The sequence below is a fragment of the Castor canadensis genome, chromosome 1 (genome assembly GCF_047511655.1).
Source record: "Castor canadensis chromosome 1, mCasCan1.hap1v2, whole genome shotgun sequence".
Classification (NCBI taxonomy): Eukaryota; Metazoa; Chordata; class Mammalia; order Rodentia; family Castoridae; genus Castor; species Castor canadensis.
Window position 1 is genome coordinate 144,803,703 of NC_133386.1, and position 11,612 is coordinate 144,815,314.

General features: G+C 38.1%; 1 protein-coding gene across 1 annotated transcript; it reads left to right on the top strand.

Annotated features, from left to right (window-relative positions):
- The first annotated feature begins 2,295 nt into the window (after positions 1-2,295).
- Positions 2,296-3,246, top strand: LOC109693778 (olfactory receptor 2AG1-like). Its single transcript, XM_020175333.2, has one exon. It carries the CDS (start codon positions 2,296-2,298, stop codon positions 3,244-3,246), a length of 951 nt encoding a protein of 316 aa, XP_020030922.2.
- The last annotated feature ends 8,366 nt before the right edge of the window (positions 3,247-11,612 follow it).

Here is an 11,612-nt window from a genome sequence, read left to right on the forward strand (position 1 = left end):
CTTACCACTGGCCCCAGGGACACTGAGGAGGGGCACAGCAGGGTCCCTTGGGCTTGTCTTCTAATATCTACTTCCTTCCAGTGGCTTTGAAATTTGCTCCCAGTTTCCAGCAGGAATAAAGTAGTTTGAGCAACTGGACCCAAAAACTTGGTCTGAAAGCTGCCACAGAGGTACAGGGATTCCCTCCGTCACAAGCTATATGACAGAAACATTTCCTGATTCTTCTCAGCTATAAAAAAGAAGGCCATCTTTCCTACTCCAAAGCTGTCTGCCTATGCCCACTGCCACCTCCAGAGAACATCTGCAGAGACGTGGAAGGAGTAGACAGGCCCTGACAATATTTGATGAAATCTTGAGACACTTCACCAACTTAGCAGAACTTAAATCAACTGAATTCTACAGAAGAAAACCACATCCTCCTCCACATGTCTACTGGAATATTCTCAATCTTCAAACAACACCCAGGAAGTTGGTGGATCAGGGCAGCTAGGCTTCTTACTACCTGAGGTAAGAAAGTTGTCTCTTTTATTGAAATACATACCCTCCAGGCATGTTGAGTTAAAATTAGAGAGCAAGCAGACCCTGAGGACATAAACCACTGTGTCCACCAGTTTCCCTATCACTTTGTGCTACATTTCTCATTCAATCATTCAGTCCCTCTATGTTTGATTTCCTGAGTATGAAGAGAGAACCTATTAGGACTGATAAAGAGTCTGTGCTAAAGCCCAGGGCTGGGTTCTTGGGTCCTGGTGGGAATCTCATTACTAGCCTTGAGATGTTGCTGTGGGTGTTGCTGACTTGTGATAATGAATTTTTTAAATTTTTGCTTTTGCTTTCTTTTGCCATTACTGGGAGTTGAACTTAGGGCCACTTACTTGCTAGGCAGGCACTCTAACACTTGAGCTAATCCACCACACTGATAATGCATTTTTGCACCCACAGTATAGTACATGCCCCTCAAGGGCCATGTAAAAACTAATTATTTGAATATTCTCATTCCATTCACATATTAATATACTAATACCTACCACAAAAGAAATGAAAGAACTAATGAAGTAATGACATGGATATGCCTTTACATGGCTGAACGACTGCCAGAAGGATGCCTCACTTTCATACTTTTACATCATGCTCTGAATGACTTTACCTATCTTGTTTCATGATTGACTCCTGTCAATCTTAGACTCCTGCCTCTGGTGGCTTTTCCCTAGCTTGGGAAGTGTGCAACACCAGTAGCTTTCCAGAAAGAAAGCTTTTTATTTCTATCCGTCTATCCTTCTATCCAGTGCAAATGTTCTGAACTTGCAGTAAGAAGAGTCACTATCTGGGTCAAATGCAAAGTAGGGGATGGAACTATTTGACTTGATTACAGCATGTAGCAGATGTCCTTTTATTGCCTTTCATCATACCTTGCAAACACAAATGCCCTTATTTTCTTAGGGACTGCCTCATCTGCTCTATTTCTGAGTCTTCTGAAGTTCACATTGTATCATAACCTGTTTAAATTAGATACAAATATATTTGCATTGACCCTGAAGGTTTAGATCCAAAGCAACACTTTCCTAGATACAACATCCAATAGTGATGAAAATTTGGGGCTAGTGAAGAAAGACAACTAAGGTGGATAAACTTGAACTCTTCTAATGTTTTTTGTGTCTGTAGCCTTGAATGCTTAAAACAAATGTAGACTTAAGAAATATGGGAAAAGATTTGGGCATTGTGGTATGCACCTGTAATCCAAGCACTCAAGAGGCTAGATGGGAGAATTGCAAGTTTAAGGCAAGTCTAGGCAATATAGAGGCTCCTATTTCAAAAAAAATATGGAAAACTAAATGAAAGTACTTTATTGAATTCACATCTCTGTACCAGTTTGGAATTTCATATTCAAAATAAGTCTGTGAAGAATACTTACCATATATTTAGTGCATTAGTTAAACGTTACATGAATCTAAACAAGGTCATTAATGTCAGAATATTACTTAGTCTTAAGATAGGGATGATTTAATTTTTTTGAAAGACAGATGTTCAGGTTTAATGATTTGAATAATATTTTCATGTAGTGATCTCTAAATATTAATTAACCTATTACAGTGGCTCCAGTTTACCAAGTTACAATAAAGAATCAGAAATTTGGAAAGGAAGAGGCAAAGTAATTTACTAGTGGGACATATAACATCCCATCGGAGTCATATAGCATAGCCGAAGAGATCCATGATGGTATAAACCAAGGGTCCGTATCAGCAAAACTTCACTTAGAATCCATCTGTTTTTAGGCAACTAAAGAAAGCATACAGGATGGAGCACTGGAACTCCACCTTGGGAAGTGACTTCATCTTGGTAGGCATTCTGAATGGCAGTGGGTCACCTGAAATACTCTGTGCCACAATCACTGCTCTGTACATGTTGGCCCTGACCAGCAACGGACTGCTTCTCCTGGTCATCACAATGGATGTCCATCTCCATGTGCCCATGTACTTCCTCCTCAGGCAGCTCTCTCTAATGGACCTCCTGTTCACATCAGTTGTTACTCCCAAGGCTGTCATGGACTTTCTGTGCAGAGAAAACACCATCTCCTTTGGAGGTTGTGCCTTTCAGATGTTCCTGGCATTGACACTGGGTGGGGCAGAGGACCTCCTTCTGGCCTTCATGGCCTATGACAGGTATGTGGCCATTTGTCATCCTTTGAACTATATGATCTACATGAGGCCTAGGGTGGCCTGGCTCATGGTGGCCACATCGTGGATCCTGGCATCCCTGAGTGCCCTAGGATTTACCATGTACACCATGCACTATCCTTTCTGCAAAGCCCGAATGATCAGGCATCTGCTCTGTGAGATCCCACCTCTGCTGAAGTTGGCTTGTGCAGATACCTCTGGATATGAACTCATGGTTTATGTGATGGGTGTGACCTTCCTGATTCCCCCTCTTGCTGCCATTCTGGCCTCCTACACGCTAATTCTGCTCACTGTGTTCCACATGCCCTCAAATGAGGGAAGGAAGAAAGCTCTTGTCACCTGCTCATCTCACCTAACTGTGGTTGGGATGTTTTATGGGGCAGCCACGTTCATGTATGTCCTGCCCAGTTCCTTCCACAATCCCAAACAGGACAATATCATCTCTATTTTCTACACAATTGTCACCCCAGCACTGAATCCCCTCATCTACAGCTTGAGGAATAAGGAAGTCCTGAGGGCTTTAAGGAGGGTCTTGGATAAACACATGCTACCAGCATACCCCTCCCTCTAGGTAGGTTTTCTAACTAGGTTTTAAATTTAACTCCTCTGCGTCAGATTTCTGACTCAAATAGACATGATTAAACCAATATAGTAAAGAGTGTATCTTTTGGTAATGAACCATAGGACTGTGTCTGTACTTGTCAAGTGCTTTCTAAATCTTCTCTCTATAGGTGTTTTATAGGATAAGTCACACTATTTAGAAATCCTCTACTCATTCTCAAAAACATAGTCTCTATTTCCCCATTATAGCTGCTTAGTTAAAAGCTTCTCAAGGATATTGCTAACTTGGACAAGGCCCGTGAGTGTTGTTTTTTTTTTCATATTCAACCAATTGAAGAAGAGACAGTAGTTTCAAGAGGGTGGCCTGAACAAGGCTCAGTTATCAATGGTCAAAGATTCAAGATTTGCACAGAGTTTAGATCAACTATCTTATTTCAAGATCACAATGACAGTGACAGGTTTTTTTCCTTTTTTGATTGATTTTCTTGGTTTTTGTTGGTGGGACTGGGGCTTGAATTCAAGCAGGCACTCTACTGCTTGAGTCACATCTCCAGACCCATGCAGTGACAGCTTTGTGTACTGTCCTAATGTAGTAGTTTCAACGTGTTGCGTCGTGTTCTTTTCACCCTTTTCCTCTTCCCAGCATCAGCCTTTATGGGTTCTCTAACAGGCATCACTCCTTTGATTTTGTGTGTATGTGTGTGTGTGTGTGTGTGTTATGTATGTGTATATGTTTTGTATTTGAGATGGGAGTATTTTATAATGTTTAAAATCCAAATGTTAAAGAAATGAATATAATAAGGTAATAAGGTTTTGGCAAACATAAGTAAGAGCTATGGTGAACATGTCTGGTTTCTTTTTTTTAACTAAACAATCTATGCTTATATCTGCTTCATAATGAAAGCAAACAAGCAGAACAAGAAAGTGTTTTGCTAATTTTGTAAGGCTATCAGGATGTGTTCCAAAAACTTCAAAAGGTACATATGCTTGGTGTGTGTATTTGATTTAACCATTATACAATGTATACATATATAAAAATATAGCATATATCAAAATATAATGATATCCCTATATATGTGTAACCTTTATGCCTTAATGTAGCAATTGAAAATAAAATTAAATTTCACAAAGAGAAGGAGGGGACAATGTAACTGTCTTGTTAACTTAAATATGCTGTAGTAGTTTTTGGAAAGCATTGTTCTTTGTAGAAGTTGAATAATTGCTTTTCTGTTTTTTTCTCACCAAAATAAAAATAGCACTATAAATGCTTCATTTATAACATTAAAAATAATCTTTTTAAGTTGATCTTATAGAAGTTGAAACTAAAACAGTGGTTGCTGGAGGCCAGAAAAAGCTGGGAGAGGAATAGAGAAATATTGATCAATAGGTACTGAGTTACAGTTAGACAAGAACAATAAAATTTGGTGCACTGTGACACAGTGAAGCGAATATAGACAACAATAAAGCACAGTAGGATTTTGGAAGTTTTCACAATAAATAAATATTTGAAAAGAAACATATTTAATTCAATTTAAATATTACATAAATTATACATTTATGAAAACATACAATGGCACACAATTTTGTGTACAAATATGTACAATTTTTATGTTTTTTAATGTTATGTTAAAATTTATTTTCAAAAATTAATAAAAGCCACTGTACTTACAAGATATAAGCCAAACTCATTTAAAATTCTCTTACCGAATAGCTAAGACAAGATTCAAAATGACAGATAATTGAGGGAAGCACAAACCCTCAGTTCCATGATTTCAGAAAAATACTTCAGAATCCTGGGAGCTAGACTCAGGTAATTTTTATTTTTTTGCCATTAAATTACCACCAACAATGGCCAACCCTTAAAGCAGCTTGTAATTGTTCGTAACTGCCAGGAAAGTAATACTGTGGCCTGCAACTGGCACCGCTGCTGGTCTGCTTCAGGGAAAGCCACTGGCCAGTTTTTCTCCCTTTTTTTTTTTTCTTTACCTTTCTTTTTCATGGAAAAAGCAGAGGAATGCAGAACAAACAACAAGATTCTGCGACATACTGGATGCATATCACAACTTACCTACACCCACTGGCTGGGACCCAACCTCAACAGGTGAGCACCACAAATCATCTGCTTCAAGGAAACCACATAGTCCAGTGCAGCTGGAAGACTGATTACATCCACCATAAACAAAACTGAATGCCATAGATGAAGAAAATTCACCTCTGCCTGGTGGGGTTGGTGTGAAAGGCAGAAGTGGCATCCTGGAATGAGAGCAGAGTGAAAAGCAAAGCTCACCTCCCAGAGCAGGGGTGGATCAGAACTCTGCACTTAACTTGCAGGATTGGGGGTGGAGCACAATGCTGAATTGCCCAACCTCATTGGGGGAGGGGCTGACCTGCCAGAGTCAAAGCAGCAGTGGACTGACACAGCTGCCACCTGGTAAAATTAGAAATATATTTGACAACATTGGAGAATCTGGTAGTGAGATGAAGAGTGAGCAATCATAGAGCTCAATTGCAACTTGCCCTGTGTGCAGAAGGGACCGCAGACTGCTCACAAACCAGGCTCCTGGTGACCCCACTAAAGAGATCCTGCCTGCACCATGTGGCCCATCATACTAAGGAAGCACTGGGCTAAACATCCTAAGCTGTCAGACAAGGAGAGGCAACATCCATCACCACAGGCCCAGCACACCAACCTTGAGAAAGGACAGTGATACTGGGAAGCCCTCTCAAAGCACTAGCACCTGGATTTGAAGTCAAAGGAATGAGTCCAGAGGTTTCAGTGAACTGGTATTCGCCCCCATTTTTATTTAGTAATTTTAATTTTATTGCTATTATTTTCTTATCTTTATTCTCACCCTCTTCAATTTCTCTTTTTTTGTGCTACAATCCATTGTTACCTATCTTCTTCTTCCTTTCTGTCCAAATATCAACTTGCTTAGATCACTTTTGTCCCACTTTCCTTTCTCTCCAACTATTTTTTCTTCCCTTTTTTTCGCCACTTACTGAATACTCTACCATACTCATGTTACTTGTTACCCCAACTGTCCTACAATCCCTGACAAAAACACCTTCCCCCATAACAACCAAACTACACCTTAACACACATTAGGACCCATTTTCCTTCCCCCCATCTCATCCCCCTTCCCCCCATCTTTATAATTTCCTAAGTATCTATCACTATCCAAGCAACCATTATCACCCCAATTCCCACTATTTATAGATATTACCAAGGGGTTCCCTATATGTTATGTAAAAAACAGGTCTGGCATTGAATCTGTGAATTTGTTATTGCTAAATTATGCCTCCAGGTCAGGTAACAGAAATAGCATAGCAACCTACCTAATGACTAAGACAGTTACAGCACAGTAGTTAAGTCAAGAGAAAGATAACAGATGATTAAACCCACAACTAGCCAATCAATAGCACAGGAGCAAAGCACAAAATAAAAGTATGGGGAGAGGAGGAAGGCAGGAACTACAACCCCTCAAAAGATTAACCATATTTCAATAGAGGATTTAGTGGAAAATGCAGGGAAAGAACAGTAGAATAATGATAAGTAGCTTAATGAGGACCTTGAAGAGGTGCTCAAGAAAGAACGCAAAAAGGATTTCAAAGAGGAGCTCATAGTGGAGCTTAAAGAGAACATGCAAAAAACAACTGAAAGGATATTAATGTAATACGAATAAAAAACCTGAGAGATGCAAAAACAACTAAATGAACTTACAGATGACTGCATAAAACTTCAAAATGAACAAAGGAAATTATGAAAAAGAGATACATGAAATAAAGACACACAAGATATGAAAGAGCAGTTTAACAAAAATATGGAAAATCTCAGAAAAAAAGAACCAAAGAGAAATCCTAGAAATAAAAAGTTCCTTAGATCAAATAGAAAATACAGTTAAAAGCCACTCTAGCAAGTAGAACAAGTAGAAAACAGAATTACAGGGCTTGAAGACAAAATAGATATTAAAGAAAACAAAGCAGAAGAATTAGGAAAAAGACTCAAGAGCTGTGAAAGGAATATGCAAGAATTCAGCTATTCCATCAAAAAACGAAACACGTGAATCATGGGCATTGAAGAAGAGGTGCAAGCCAAAGGTATATGTAGTATATACAACAAAATAATAGCAGAAAATTTCCCAAATCTCAAGAAATAGATGTCCTTTCAGGTACAGGAAGCCTCCAGGACACCAAACAGACATGACCAAAATAGAACCATACCATGGTATATTATCATTAACATAAATAGCACAGAGAATAAGGAAAGAATACTGAGGGTTGTAAGAGAGAAAAATCAAATAATATATAAAGTTAAACCCATTCAAATAACAGCAGGTTTCTCAATAGAAACCTTAAAAGCAAGAAAGGCCAGGAGTGAAGTATTTTGAGCACTAAACGAAAACAGTTCAGCCTAGGATACTCCACTAAGCAAAGCTATCATTCAAAACCACTGGAGGAATAAAAGTGTCCCAACAAACAGAAACTAAAACAATATATGACCACCAAACCACCACTACAGAAGATTCTGAAAGGACTTTTACACATAGAAGGTGAAAACAAATATAAGCACAAAAAGATGGAATATATTAAACTTCAAGAGAAGAACAGACAAGTAATCAGAGAGTAGCATGGAATTAGATATACACATTGAAATCCTTAAACAACAAAAATAAGAAAATGGCAGAAATTACCAAATACCCCTCAATATTAACACGGAATGTTAATGGACTCAACTCCCCCAACAAAAGAAACCTTTGGCAAACTGAATTAAAAAGGAAGATATGACAATATGTTGTTTATAAGAAACCCACCTATTGACAGAAGTACACACTGTCTTAGGGTGAAAGGGTAGAAGAAGATTTACCACACCAAAAGCTCCTGAAAACAGGCAGGAGTAGCAATACTTATGTCAAATAAAGTCGACTTCAAACCTAAATTAGAAGAGACAAAAAAGGTCACTTTATACTAATATAAAGAGTAATACATCAAGAGGAAATAACTATCAACATGTATGTGCCCAATGTCAGTGCACTCAACTTTCTTTTTTTTTAATTATTCATTTATTCACATATGCATACATTGTTTGGGTCATATCTCTCCCCTGCCCCCCTCCCCCCCTCACTTCCAGCAGAACCTGTTCTGCCCTTATCTCTAATTTTGTTGAAGAAAAGACATAAGCATAATAAGGAAGACAAAGTGTTTTTGCCAGTTAAGGATAGCTATGCAGAAATATTCCTAACATTGCTTTTTGTGTACACATGTGTTACAACCCATGTTGATTCATCTCTAACTGATCTTTGCACTGGTTCTTGATACCCTTCTCAGGTTAACCTCTGTCGCTTTAAGGTTTCTGTGTTAGTTCCTCTGGAGTGGGGACATCAAATGCTTTCATATTTTGGGTTTTCTGACTATTCCTGTATCTCCCATATGTGCTCTCCCCTTATCATGTGACCAGAGTCCAACCACAATGCTGCATTTGCCTTACATCACATGTGGGAGAACATATGAGTTTTGGTCTTCTGAGCCTGGCTAATCTCGCTCAGAATTATGTTCTGCAATTCCATCCATTTACCTGCAAATGATAAAATTTCATTTTTCTTCATGGCTGAGTAAAATTCCATTGTGTACAAGTACCACATTTTCTTGATCCAAGTTGTTTCCATAACTTGGCTATTGTAAATAACGCTGCAATAAACATGGGTGTGCAGGTGCCTCTGGAGTAACCTGTGTTGCATTCCTTTTGGTATATCCCCAGGAGTGGGATTGCTGGATCATATGGCAGTTCTATGTTTAGATTTTTAAGAAGCCTCCAAATTTTTTTCCAGAGTGGTTGCACCAGCTTGCATTCCTACCAGCAGAGTACCAGGGTTCCTTTTCCCAACATCCTCACCAACACATGTTGTTGGTGGTGTTTTTGATGATGGCTATTCTAACAGGGATGAGGTAGAATCTTAGTGTGGTTTTGATTTGCTTTTCCTTTATTTTTTCATGTGTTTCTGGCCATTGAGTTTCTTCTTTTGAGAAAGTTCTGTTAAGTTCAATTGCCCATTTCTTAATTGGTTCATTGATTATAGGAGAGTTCAGTTTCTTAAGTTCCCTGTATATTCTGGTTATCAGACCCTTGACTGATGTATAGCTGGAAAATATTTTCTCCCACTCTGTGGGTGGTCTCTTCAGTTTAGAGACCATTTCTTTTTTTATGCAGAAGCTTTTTAATTTTATGTAATCCCATTTGTCCATCCTTTCTCTTAGTTGCTGGATTGCTGGGGTTCTACTGAGGAAGTCTTTGCCTATACCTATTAGTGCCAGAGTGTTTCCTGCTCCTTCCTGTAGCAACTTCAAAGTTTGAGGTCTGATATTTAGGTCCTTGATCCGTTTTGAGTTGATACTAGTACAAGGTGATAGACATGGATCTAGTTTCAGTTTCTTGCAGATGGGTAACCACTTTTCCCAGCAGCACTTGTTGACAAGGCTATCTTTTCTCCATCAGTGCACCCAACTTCATTAAAAATATACTAATGGACTTAAAAACACAGAGAACCCCCCCCAACACAGGGTTTATGGGAGATTTTACTTCTCCCCTATCACCAATAAATAGGTCATACAGACAAAAAGTCAACAAATTCTAGAACTGAATGATACCACATACATCTAACAGATCTGACAGACATCTACAGAGTGTTCCATTCTGCAACAGCACAAGACACATACTTTTCAGCAGCTCATGGAACTTTCTCCAAAATAAGCCATATCTTAGGTCACAAAGCAAGTCTCAACAAATATAAGAAAATTGAAATAACCCCCCTGCATACTGTCTGATCACAACACAATAATACAAGGACTCATAACAAAATATTCAAACAATTGGAGTTTAAACAATGATCAGTGTGACATAGAAGAAATAGGGAGGAAATAAAAAAGTTACTGGAATTTAATGACAATGAAAACAAAACCTATCAAAACTTATGGGATTCAGCAAAGGCAGTCCTAAGAGGAAAGTTTATAGCCATGAGTGCATATATTAAAAACACAGAAAGATCTCAAATAAACAATCTAATGCTGCATCAGACTCCTAGAAAAACAAGAACATCCTAAACCCCAAACAAGCAGAAGAAGAGAAATAATAAAAATATGGGCCAAAATATCAAAAAAAATACAGAATCAATGAAACAAAAATCATGGTCTTTGCAAAATTAACAAGATTGACAAGTCCCAGGGAAATCTGACAAAAATGAGGAGGGAAAAGACACAAATTAATAAAATCAGAAATGAAAAGGGGAAGATAACAACCAACACAAAGGATATCCAGGCAATCATCAGGGACTACTTTGAAAACCTATATTCCAATAAATTAGAAAATCTAAAAGAAATGCACAAATTTCTACAAATATATGACCATCCAAAATAGAACCACAGAGATACTAATAACCTAAACAGATCTAAAACATGCAAGGAAATTGAAGCAGCAATAAAGAGACTCCAAAAAAAGAAAACTCCAGGACCTGACTGATTCTCTGCTGTATTCTACCAGACCTTTAAGGAAGAACTAACTAACAACCATACTCCTTAAACTTTTCCACAGAAATAAAGGGAAAGAACATTGCCAGGCTCATTATATGAAGCCAGTTTTACACTCATCCCATGAAGCCAGTTCTACACTCATCCCAAACCACACAAGGACACAACAAAAAAAAAAAGAGAATTACAAGCCAGTCTCTTTAATGAACTTAGATGCAAAAATTCTCAATAAAATAATGGCAAACTAGATTCAACAGCATACCGAAAAGATCATGCACAATGAGCAAGTCTGCCTCATCCCCAGGATGCAGGGATATTTCAACATACTCAAGTCATTAAATGCAATCCAACATTTAATAGAAGCAAACAAAAAAACCACTTGATCACCTCAAAAGATGCAGAAAAAACTTTTAACAAAATTCAACATTCTTTCTTGGTAAAAATTCTGATGAAACTAGGAATAGAAAAAAATGTACCTCAACATAATATAAGCTATATATGACAAGCCTATAGCCAACATCATACTAAATGGAGAAAAACTGAAACCATTTCCTCTAAAGTCAGAAATGAGACAAGGGTGTCAACTCTCTCCACTCATTTTCAGCATAGTCTTGAAATTCCTAGTCAGAGCAATAAGATAGCAAGAAGAAATAAAAGGAATTCAAATAGATAAAGAAGTAGTCAAACTATCCCTATTGGTGATGACATGATCTTATATCTAAAAGACCCAAGAATTCCACTAAAAAACTCCTAGACACCATGAACAGCTTCAGCAATGTATCAGGATACAAAATCAACTTACAAAAATCAGTACCCTTTCTATATACCAGCAATGAACAGATTGAGAAAGAATATAGG

What these genes read in the sequence shown, in the direction of transcription:
- LOC109693778 (XM_020175333.2), top strand. Translation starts at nt 2,296, where the DNA reads ATGGAGCACTGGAACTCCACCTTGGGAAGTGACTTCATCTTGGTAGGC.